The sequence below is a fragment of the Apteryx rowi genome, unplaced genomic scaffold, assembly GCF_003343035.1.
Source record: "Apteryx rowi isolate R43461 unplaced genomic scaffold, aptRow1 scaffold_3, whole genome shotgun sequence".
Classification (NCBI taxonomy): domain Eukaryota; kingdom Metazoa; phylum Chordata; class Aves; order Apterygiformes; family Apterygidae; genus Apteryx; species Apteryx rowi.
The window spans coordinates 10,674,261-10,686,487 of NW_020449418.1; the positions used below are offsets into that span (position 1 = coordinate 10,674,261).

Consider the following 12,227-nt stretch of genomic DNA (forward strand, 5'->3'; position numbering starts at 1 on the left):
CTTCCATCTGAACATGAGGAAAWACTTTTTCACTGTGAGGGTGACAGAGCACTGGCACAGGTTGCCCAGAGAGGTKGTGGAGTCTCCTTCTCTGGRGATATTCAAAACACGCCTGGATGCAATCCTGTGCAATGTGCTCTAGGTGACCCTGCTTGAGCAGGGGGGTTGGACTAGATGATCTCCAGAGGTCCCTTCCAACCTCAGCAATTCTGTGATTCTGTGATCTTCTAGTTGAAGAATTAAATGTTCTGAAGCTGGAAGCTCAGAAAGTTTTGTGTTAGTCCCTGCAATCTTTGAAATGTGTTCAGTAGGTTGCTGAAATTCAGCAGTAAATGTAGGGGTAGACTGGGGTGAGGTGAAAATGCAGGGATCTACTACAGGATTATAACTTTATTTTAACACACGTATCATGTTGTTAACTGAGGAGTATCTCTAGCAGTTACAGCTGTGACTCTGGTGGAGCAGAGGTGATGTTTACATTTAATTCATTAGATTTTGGTATTTCATGAAGAACTCCTGTATGATGGCTTTATTGTGTGCTTTTTTTTGAATTTGGTATACAGAATATGAATTCATTTGACAAGTTTATTCCTTTAACAAGTTGGATAATCATTTGTGAGTCACAATTTAATTCACTGGAGGGCTATTAATTTAAAACTTGCACTGTATTCCTTATCAGATATTTATTGAAGGGTTTACACTGTAAGAACAGGATTTGTGTAAATTGGCTTGCTCTAAATTTGCCTTTTTAACAGGTTTATTGCTTTAGCAGGTATTCGCTTAGGATTTCACTGTTCCATCATAAAACATTCCCAAGCGTAGAATACATTTTTGAGTGAGATGATATACTGTGTGGATCAAGGTATACACATCAGCTGTCATATACATATAGACAAAATAAGAAAAGCTGTTTTCCTTTGCAGACCCCAACAGTCTTGTGCAAAATTACTTACTTCAGCTGCAGTGCCTTAATGGAAAGGCAGAAGTAAGATAATGTGTGACCAAAAGAGCATAAAAAAGAGCATTACCATCTTCTTTTCGTTGAAGGGGTAAATGTGTCAGTAAAGGCATGATTTGAAGCCCATTGACTCCGGTGAAGTTTGATCAAAACTAAAAAAATAAATATTTGTTTCATTTTCTTTCTCTTCCTATTTTTGCAAATAACAACTTTCACTGTTATGACCACGAGATGAGGCCTTTCTGTCTGTAGCAAAGATGCTATGATTGTCACTTTATGCATAACAGTATATTGGGTAGTTGTGGAATTAATAATTGTACTGACCGCAATATCCATGAATAATTTTAGTGAGAGCAATATTCTTTTGTTATGTTTGGAAGTTCCTAAAAAACACTGGGAAATTTAACTGATTCCTCTTTTTAAGCATRTGTTATTTATTGTAACCTTTTAATAAGAAGGTACTTATTTATAACACTTTCTTAGCATTGAATTGGACATTACAAATGATAAACATATGTTATATTAAGAATTAAGAATTATCCTGTTAAATATAAGAATTTTTGAATTTGTGAAAAATCTTAAAACTGCTTTTAAAAAGTGCAGTTCTACCCAGTGAATAATCATGTCAAAATGATCTCTTCCTTTTAAATAGCTCTGATCCCAGAGTGTATTCATGGTTATTAATGCTGATTTTAGCAAACAGAAGAACTTCTTTCTTTTACTACTTCCTTTCAGAATCTCTGAGCCAAAACATCTAGAAAAGAGGTAATTAAATACAGTTTTTGTTCACAGGTAATTAACAGAATTAATGCTTATCCTAACTACAAAGCCGAATTTTACTCTTGAGTGCACCCCTAACTTCAGCCTCCTCAAAAAAAAAAAAAAAGAAGAAGGGAGGTGCTATCTTCATTGTTTACCTACAAGATTTGGTTAGCAGTGAGGATTATTAAACAGAAATGAAGACTGAGTGAGTTTGAGGAAATGGCAGCTAGAAGTCTCTCTCTTCTTCTGAATGGAGCAAAGTGGTTATAAGGGCATCTTTAAAAGATATTTTCTAAAATAAAATCTTGCATCTCGGTTGTTTCCAAGGTCAGACTGCACTTCAAAATAGATTTCAGAAAGCTTCCAAAATATGTATCCTGTACATTACACAAGTTCAAAATAGAGTTGTAGGTATTCCTACCCAAGCCAGTCATTTATAAAGGTATGTGTTTTCTTTTTTTTAGCCACTCAGCAAATATCCACCTTTGATCAACGACATCTCCTTTTGGCTGCCTTCAGAGACATACTCTAAAAATGATTTCTATGATTTGGCCCGAACCATTGGTGGAGACCTGATAGAAAAGGTTGTCCTACTGGATGAATTTACCCATCCAAAGTAAGTAAAATTTTTGACTTATTTTTCCACGTTGTCAGAATATTCTTGATGTTTACAGTGTTTGTACATTTCATTTTTTTTCTCCAAAAGATTTTCTTCCACACACTCAAGAATAAATACTTTTATTTAAAAATATTATCTTAAATTTCAGTTTTGTGTTAGTACTGAGCTTACAGTATTCACAGTGCGATCCCAATGTGTTGTACCTAGTTAATCACAGTGCTAGTGAACAACTGCCTTCCTGAATGCATCTGTCAATGCATCATACTCTTATCCAGAGGATGTCTGATATTCTTCTTCTGCTCTTTGACTGGTTTGTGTCCATGTTCTCTTCCTTTCTTTTTCTGGTCTTCATCCACTAGCAGACCTTGCCTATAAATGTCAGGGGTAATAATGAGTGGTTGCAGAAGACTATTGTTGGTGTTTGGTGGGGAGAGAAAAATAGATTTTTTCCTATTTCTGATACATATTTATGCTGTTTAACAATCTCTCAGGCTGCAGAATGCCTTTTTATTGATATAGCAGTACTGATGTGAAGATTCTGGGTGCAAAGGTTAATTGCCCAACTGATACTATCAGTTGTCTCAAACAGTGACAAATACCAGCTATTGCATATGCACTCTTTTTCAATTTGCTCATTCCAAATCAAGAAGTAAATATCCTGCTGGCTAACCAACTTTCTATAATTGTTTTTTTAATTAATCTCTGCTCTTTGTGGGTTGGTTGGTGGGTTTTTTTGGTGCTGTAGAAAGGCAGGTAGAGAACCAAACTGTGTAGTGTTCTATGAGGATGATGGCTCATGTTATGCTCTAGCACCTGTAGTTTTTTCTTCCTACATACAGGTATTTGATCCTGTTGTTCTTTTGAATTTGGTATGCATTGCAGACCGGATGGATAGATTATTCTCCAGCCTAATTTTCATTGTGGTTCAGTGGATTAATATTTATTTGTTTCTTTGCCTTTTTCTCTCCCTTTTTCTGTGGGAGACTGTTTTTACTGTGTAAAGAAGTGCCAGTGGAATATCTGTGGACAGATACCCAGCTGCGGCTGGGTACCAGACAGCATCCCTCCCGCTCTGGAAACCCCAGGCAGCTGGTTGGTGGGTTTATATCCAGCAGCCAGACCAGAAATCTGGGAACAGAGGAGATCCTTGGATAGGAAAGAAGCAGCCTGTGTGAGATGTGGATGTTGCATTCAGGACATGAGGATGGAGAAGAGAACGAGTAGTACACAAGGCTGAACAGCTCAGAGGATAATTCTGTCTCTTGTTGATGCCTTCCCTTTGCCCTTAGGGCAAAAGGCCATCACAGAGCTTTAGTACAGAACACAGATGGAAATGTAAGGCCCACAGTCACCTTATTTTTAGGATATTCTTGGAAACTAAACGTTGTATTAGGCTTGTGCTGATGATGCTGTCAGGGTGTAACTTCATTCAATATGAATAAAACACAACATGGCTGCAATGCACCCAGTCTCCAGGCATATGAAGAATAAATCATAGGAGGTGGAAGAAAAGCTGTGTTTTTGCTGAAATGCCAAAGTTGAGTGAAATTGTGGAGGTTATGGCAAGAACAGCATCAGAGCATCTACAAGGCATGTAGAATAACACTGTCCCTTAGCAGTGAGCAAAATAATTTCCACAGTTTGTCTTGCAGATTTAAGCTGTCCTTTGCTTGATGCATTGGCCACAAACATTTAGATTTCTGTACTTTTGATTAGCAGAACATATTTGTCTGTGCGTGGCTTGTAAAATCAGTTCACTGTGATTTGACTTGAGCTGTGCAACTAGACACCAGAAGGTAGTGGCCCTGTTTCTTCTACCTGGCTGAATTATTTCTTTCAAATCCTCAGAGATCTTTAAGGACCTTTAAGCATTGCTGTGCAAATACGTGATGAATAAGGATTTGTGGCTGACATTTTTCCCTTTGGAACATTCCAGAGAACAAACATTTGCAAAAACAAAGAGGATATTTTAGACTATATTGATATTGTACGGAGAACAGAAATTAGTAATTTTTCATTATTTTTTGCAAAGGGTGCTGCACTCTCCATATCTCTAAGTTCAGGACATCTCCTACTCAACTTGTCTAATCTGCCTAATCAATATGACTGTCTTTCAGAAGTTAAATCATAAAATGATCCTCTTCTCAGTGTCAAGACTTCTCCATTTTCAGAAAGGAAAAAGGTTTCAGAGAGGTAAAGAAGGTTGGCTGAATGGCATCAAAGGGTAGAAAGATCTCTGCCCATTATGAGTAAGCAAATCAAAACTGCTGTCATTCAGAGAGTTCCAGTAAGAGCAGTATTTTGCATTTCTGAGACCTTAAAATCAGTATTGCSACCATGCATAAATGGAATTCCAGGAATGATAATAAAAACGTACRTGCCTAAAGTAATACAGGAAATACTGGCTAATCATGCAACAACTTGAAACAGAGGCCTTGAAGGTGAACATGAAGTCTGTGATATACATACATAGTAGAAAGTAAGCTGAATTTCCTCATTTAAGTACCAGAAATGATGTAACAGCCATTTTAAAACAAATGACTCAATTTTATCTCATGTTGTTATGAGTAAGGATAAGGGCAGGTGGGGAGACCAGAAAGAAGTAATTTGTCCTATATTAAATGAGGGTTGCAACCTAAAAATCAAGTAAAACTGAAATGCCTAAACACAGGTAATCAGAAAAAGGGTTGCAGACCACAATGACAAAGAGTTTGCTGATGCGGCTCAAGGTCCGTAGAGCTAGTGCTGTTGGACACTTGGTTCAGCACAGTTGTCACAGCCCAAAGCTAGCAGAAGCACTTCTGAAGGATTGCGGCTTGGTAAGAGTCCGTAGGTGAAGTGCAGCTGCTTGGAAGGTCCTGCCACAAAAATGGGGCTGGAGCCAGGGTGAGCATCAGCTAAGTGGTAGAATATTGTTTTGACTTGAGCTGTGGTAGAGGGGACAGGCTGAAGGTCCAAGAGATAAAGAGACAGAAGAGTCAGGGGTGAGTAATCTAACCCCTGCGATACAGTACCAGGAATGGAATTCAGAAATACTGAGGCTGCTCATCCTTTCTTTAGGTGACCACTGCAAGCTTTTTCTCAGCTTAGCATATTGTGTCTCTTCTCCTAGATACCTTACATAATGCTGTGGGGTATTATGGGCTCATCTCCCTGTTCTCAAAAAATATATTCTGAGTTTTGCAGAGAGATTGTTTTCCTATGACCGTGATTTTTAGAAATTTCATACTAAACTTTTCTTTCTGTAGAAAGAAAACAGAAGGAAGGATATGCCGCCACATCTTCCTTTGTAAGGAAGATATTCAAGCAGGCTTGAAAGAATTATACAAAACTGTAATCAAGAAATGCGCTGTGTACTCAGTGGTACTTAAGAAGTAAATTTTTAATCAGAACAACTAAAAATAATCTGAAAAGGCAGTGTGGGAGACAATAAGGGGGGGAAGAATTGATTTGCTGCATTTTGAAGGCAATGTTGTTAAAAATGTAAGTGAGGGATGGGTAAGAAGGATTTATTCCTGCCTTTGAATGAATTACTTGCTACTTCTGGAGTGAGCGCTGTGCACTTGTAACTGTCTTTTAAGTGAAGGGAAGGGAAAAGCATTGGCTGCTGTGAGGTAGCAAGGTAGGTGAACCGTGGCACCACTTTCAGAGATATTGGGAGTAGAGTTCAGATGACTTGTGTCCTTTCTTTTCCAAATAATAAAGGGACTAGGTCTGTCAGAGAAGAGTCAGATCCTATTGACTACTTTGTTCAGTCAAAGCACACCCCTAGCTCCTTATTAGTATTTAGAAAAACACAATATAATAAACAATCTTATTTTCCTTTTTATTGTCAGATTTGTTGCACCTGTTCTTATCAAGCTGCAGATCAAATGAAATACTTGCAGGTCTGGTTTATTTATTGAAGATTCTTTTCTGTCTTGTTTTTGTCTGGCTTCTGGAACAGGTGAATTACAGCAGAATAATTCTGAAGCGCTGCTTGCTGCTAGTATTACGCAAATTAAAACAATCAGTTCAGTCCCTGAACACCTTGTTCATCAGCCCGAGCACTTTACTATTTGCTGAGGGATTCTTTGAGATTACCTTTAACTGCTGAACTGGCAAAGTCCCAGCAGCAGTTTCTCTGCAAAAAACAGAAGCTGCTTTTGACAATAGCTATCAGAGGATAGGTTTCCTATTAAAGAACTGTGTTCTCCAGCTCTAGAATTTTTCTCTCATTTGGTCAAATGAATGGAAGACTAGTATTTTTGCAGGAGATCAACAGCTTGTGGGAGGCTCTGTGATTGGATGCTAGTTGACTTCTGACCCTTTCTTCAACTATAGCAGTGGAGCATGGTTACATAGCAGCTAGTAAAAGGGCTATAGTAGTTCCCCTGTGCCTCTTCTCTTTTCTCGCCCTTGTCAAATAACCAGGAACAGTGCCACCTATTTTCTCTCATGAATGAGAACCTTGTGTGGGGGCTTTTTTTTTTTTTTTTTTTTTTGGTCATATGGGCTTCAATTTGGAAAACATGCCTGTAATGGAGATTGTGTGCCTTTGAGTGTGTTTTACTCATGGTACGTGTGTGTCAGGCCTTCCCCTGTGTCCCAGACTGACCTGATAGCCAGTGGTGTTTGCTTGGTTCACATTCAGAGTGGTCCCAAGTACCCTTCAGCTTCCTTTCATTCCCTGAACTTTCTTCTTTGAAAAAGCAGCTATGTAAAAATAGCAGCTCTGTTCTCTTTACAGCTCCTGCTTAGAGGTACTTTCTTCTGTTTCTGAACAAATTTGTTTTGTTTCTGAACAAATTCGTTTATAGAAGTCTGGGCTGGACAGAGAGAGGTGCTTTGGGAAGACATGGGTTCTGGTCATACTCCACCAGAGCCCAGCCAGTCTGCCACCTAAGGGCTGAAGTGCGGAGGTCTTCTTCTCAATTTCCTAGAGGTTTTAAGGAGCCAAGGCTTGGGTTTCATGTCTGTAACTTCAAGGTAGCCCTGCCATGCTGATTGCTATGTGGCTGAAAACTCCAAGGTGTCTTGGACTTCCCACTTTCTGTCAAACTTGTTGCCCTACCATCCTCCACCAGGACTGAGGCTGTCAGAGTTTAGCTCTCCAAGATATCCCATGTGCTAGCAGGGGCATCCATGAAACACAAGGCAGCCATCTGCTAGTTTTTCTTTTTGAGAGATTGAACAGAAAAGCTTTTAATTCCTCCTAGTTTTCCTTTGTAGTACCTACTAGGAGAAGTCAGAGGTCTGAGATAGCAAAAAAGAGCATGCACTTCCATGGCACAAGCCAGAAAGTACTGTTTGATATGGAAGTAGACCTTTTCAGTATTTATTATGTGTGCAGGTGTAGACTTGGAATATGGTCTGCATGTTTTTATTAAGCATCCTCTTCAAAGATTTTTAATGCTTGGCCTGGAGCTTTTGAATTCCAGTGTAGATTCAGATGTCTAATTCCCTCAGGCTGATTCAAATTCTCCCCCACAAATAGCAGTTCCATGCCCAAACTTTTACAACCTCAAAGCATCATAAAGAACTATCAGAGGAACTACAGAGACACAGAAGAGTCTATCCTGTAGAAACAGTGTGACCTTGAACTGTTTGGCATCTGCTTATTCTGGGCATTTCTTGTCTTGAGAAACACCAGGAAATGCCTTAGCTTTGTTTTACAAAAAGACAGAAAAATCCATGCTCTTTACAATAAAATGTGAGTTCTATGACTTACAGCTTTTTTACTTAGCTTTTGTCTGCTGCTTCAGACCTCTGATGCAAACATTCACTTGAAGACCATCTGATGGGAAAAGAATAATCAACCAGTCAGGAAAGAAAGACTCTACCTTTTCTCCCTTTCTCAGTGTTCAGACAGGCACCGTACAAATAGCTGTTCTTAATGGATCACTGTTGAAGTCTGAGGTTTCCTTTAAACCACTGTATTCAAATCAATTGTGGGTCAGGCTGTGTTCTGCTGTATAGTCCATGGCTCTTCAGAGACTTCACAGAGAAAATCATCTTCACTAACAGAAAATAATTTACTATTAATGAGCTTCAGTAGGAGTCCCATTATTCTTCTTTGGTGGGAGGCTGGTGGCTAACGCACAGACTTGTGGGAGGTTTGGTATTCAGGAAAGGAAAAAGATGAAGTAACCACAGGGTCCCATTAGAGGCGGGGGGAAACACAGCCCTGAAGTGTGATGCATCACCAGTGATATTCCATGCGAAATGTAATTACCCTTCACGGGTAATGAGAAGAGAGGAAAACTTAAGTACATGAGCCACACAGAAGACAAATGTCAACTCCCTTATGTATTCAGGCAGATACAGAGCATAGGCTTGCTCTATAGAAAAGGGATCGCTGGAGTCGCAATGAATCTTTCTAAGAGGCTGCTTGGGTGAAGAGCTTAACCTTTTTTCATCATGTCAACCCAGAGTCAGCCATTCACAACCAGTTCTCAGAGGCAGCCCAGAAATCTTTGCCACAATTCCCAAAGCACTTCACAGGAGGCGTCACAGGAATTAGCACAGTGATTTATTGACAAGCAGTGGGCTGCTGAAAGATAGCTAAATGAGTCAGCTGCCGCTGGATGCAAGGGGGTTAACAATAGGCTTACGAGTGCTTCTAAGTTCAGAGAAATCCTAGTGAATCACTGTCCTTGTAGACCGGAGGCTGAGACTACTTCTGTGCAAAAGTGTTTTCCGTAATATGTAACTGTGACCATATTAGAATTGGGAAGCATTACAATGGCTATGTATGCATCAGAGGTAAAATAAACAGTGAAACCTTTTGTAATCACATCCGTTAGATGTTAAATGGTGCATTCACTGAGGAGCCTGAAATCAGTATAATCTTGCAATGCCTTTTGAAAGTGCTCTACTCAGCAGCTAGGATGAAAGAAAGAATTCACTATGTGGAAGAGACCAATAGTCCTCCCTTCATCCTGTGCTTTGTCCCCCTCTTCTTACCTCACATTGGAAGATTTTTTTCCACCTTTGCCATTGCTCTGCCTCCATCCTCCTCTGCTTGGGATGATCATTGCTGTGCTCCTGCTGCTGCCTGAGGCTGGGATGCACTCTCCCTCTCTTCTTAGTCTCTGCCCCTGCCCCATCTGTTCTCTCAGAATAACTCCTTAGCTGGCTGACCTCCCCGGCAGGCTGGGAAGTCAAGACGGCTGAATACTGTCAAGGTCACCAGTCCTGGCTGCCCATGTTGGAAGTTGGGAACTGCTGCAACAGAGAACGGGCGAGGGAGGGAAATGTGTTTCTGTTAGGTCTCAGATCTGTGTCTGCAACTAGTTTTTCTTTAAAACAATAGCCACTCATCCTTCCTATAGTTTTTGTCTCACTCCTCCTTCATCAGCTTTTAAATGAAATTTAGCATGAAAGTGTGGTATGTTTGTTTGCTGTGATGTCCCAGTATTGTGAAGAAGCTCAATATGTGTGCTTAACACTTCTTTAGCAGATTCTGAGTTTCTCTTAAATTCTGTCTGTAGGGTAAGGAAGGCAGGGTAGGCACGGAAAGGTAGAACTGGGGCCATTTGGCTATCTCTTACGGGCAAGGTGGGCACAGTACTGAGCCACAAGGCATTTCTTAGGGCTGTGAAGGAACACCACTGTCCTGTGGGCGTTGAGAATTGCACATGCGATACCTGCTGGGAATACAGGCATTTGCACTCATCCTGTGGCTAGACCTTCTTAGAACTGTGTTGAGTCTGATAATATGGTAGTCAGACCCCTATTCCTTAGGCTAGATTCAGCCAAACATAGATCCTGTAGTGCTGCCAAGATGGGGAATGAGAGGGAAAAGTCTTTATATGCCCCTCTTCGCTTCCTAGTATTGCTACACAGAAGAGAGATAGATTTAGCACTAAATAATTAATCTTGCTCTATATATTTTATGGGTCCAGCACACATTTTTGTATGGAAAAAGCCTTATAGATAGAAAGGATTTTTTTTAAGTTGAGTTAATGCATTAAACAGCTCAGAGGTTAATTATCTCCGTGCTGGAAAATGTCAGCATTTAGGCTGAGGAAATAAGATTTTCTTTCATTTCAGAACAAACTAATGTCAGCATTCCTGAAAGAGATCATAGTGTTTTCATATTTTTTGTTTTGTCCTTGATAGATGTTTTGTTTTAGCCTACCAGTCCACTTTAAATTATTAGTCCAGGAAAACTGTTGCCAAGTTCTATGTAGTGCTGAGCATCCTAATCTCCGAGTAAAAAGAATAGAAACTCATGGGATTGTGTGCCCCATAGGATCTATATGCTATAGTGGTGGACCTGAGCTGCAAAATATACATCTAGATGGACACTGCTAGTGTTCAAGATTCCTCCAGAATTCAGGTTTCTGTCCTGCTTCTTTCAAATGCTGTCTGGTAATGTTAATACTAACACAAACTGCATGCAACTTATCTGTTATTTTTTATCTGAAATCACACAGAAATGCAAGGGAAGGGTGCCTTTTAAAAATTATTCTGTGGATGAAGGAAAATTGTATGTTCAGTGTTTTTATGACCACAATACAAATGTGGGATAGATGGATAGTAAGGAAATGAATGGCTGTTCATACTTTGCAACATTTGAACAGAATGCTACTTTGTGAATGAACATCAGAAAGGAGATAGATGAAGATTAATTTAATGTAGTCCCATCGTTTTATTTTTAACACCTTTATATATGATGGTCTCACAGTTCTTATTTGAGATATTGCCATGCTTATCCTGCAGACCAGCGAAAGAGAAGAATCAAGTGACATATCTGAAGTCACAGTGGGCCAGTGCACAGCAAATTTGACAGCTTGGGTCAGAACAGTAGCATCAGTTGTGTTGAATAGATGGGATGAATATTGAGCAAGTGAAAACCGACTAGGACAATGCAGCATGTTCGAGGTCTTCTTGAACTAAATTAAGGGCTAGAATCAATTAAGCAAAGCCCAGTGTTAACTGTGGGTTGTATCACTTAAGACAGACATTTTTCCATAGTACCTGCTAATGCATGTATTTCTATTTTTTGTTTCATAACGTAAATGCTTACTTTTCAGAACTTCTCAATCCTAGCAACTCCCACTGAAATCACTGGGAACTGTAGGAACTCTGAACCTCTGACAGTTAGGCCCTTGCTGTCATTAATAAAGCATTCAAAAAATCCCAATGCCAACAATTTAATGGGACACTTAGAAAATTTAACCTACATATCCCTTTTTTTTTTTTTTTAACTAATTTTGATATTGGCCATAATGCTGTTTCTCCTGTTCAAAGTGTTTAAGAGGTGGAGATGTAAGAGTATCTCAATACACAACTTTGGGGAGAAGATGATTGCTCTGATGAGAGGAGAAAAAAGGTTTATGAACTAATGTAATTTCATTTGAAAAAAAGGGAAAATAAGATATGAGAGAACTTTAAAAAAAAATTAAAGGTGATAAAAGAAGCCAGTAGGGCCATTTTTCTCCATAGTATTAGTCCACAAGGAAACATTTAAAAATCCAACTAAAATATGCAGCATGGTGCATAATAAGTCTGCAGTACTGGAAATCTTTCAAGCAAATAAACCTCTATGGTTACCCCAAATTTGTAAAGACTGTCAATTCTCAGGCTTTAGAACATAAGTGACATCTGTCTGGGGTCATGATGATATCCCAATATGAATTATGGACCTGCAGAATTTATAAAATCACTGTTGTATTTCATACAGCTTGGAAACATCTGTTACTAGACAATTCTATCAGCAGGACACTAGATTAAATGGTGGCGTATGGCAATATCTGTTTCCTGTATGGTTAAATGTGTGTAATATCTAGACAATCTTAAACTTCCTTTTTTGTATGGTAATTTCCTCAGCAGACCTCAGTGGGTCCTTCTGGGCTGTTACAGTCCATTGTGTAAATATGAATTACAGTTATATTATACCAA

The 12,227-nt window shown here is 39.3% G+C and overlaps 1 protein-coding gene across 17 annotated transcripts in view; it reads left to right on the forward strand.

Annotated features, from left to right (window-relative positions):
* FARS2 (phenylalanyl-tRNA synthetase 2, mitochondrial) overlaps positions 1-12,227 on the forward strand; it is a 265,754-nt gene that overhangs the window by 178,377 nt on the left and 75,150 nt on the right. For 16 of the 17 annotated variants that reach the window (XR_003254188.1, XR_003254187.1, XM_026069802.1 and 13 more), the window contains one exon: positions 2,185-2,336. Coding sequence is in view for 14 of the 17 variants with exons in the window: in XM_026069802.1 (XP_025925587.1) it covers positions 2,185-2,336 (152 nt within the window). In the remaining 3 variants the exon portion in view is untranslated. Of the gene's footprint in view, positions 1-2,184; positions 2,337-12,227 lie in introns of those variants that run through there. The other variant, XM_026069816.1, reaches the window with a different exon arrangement.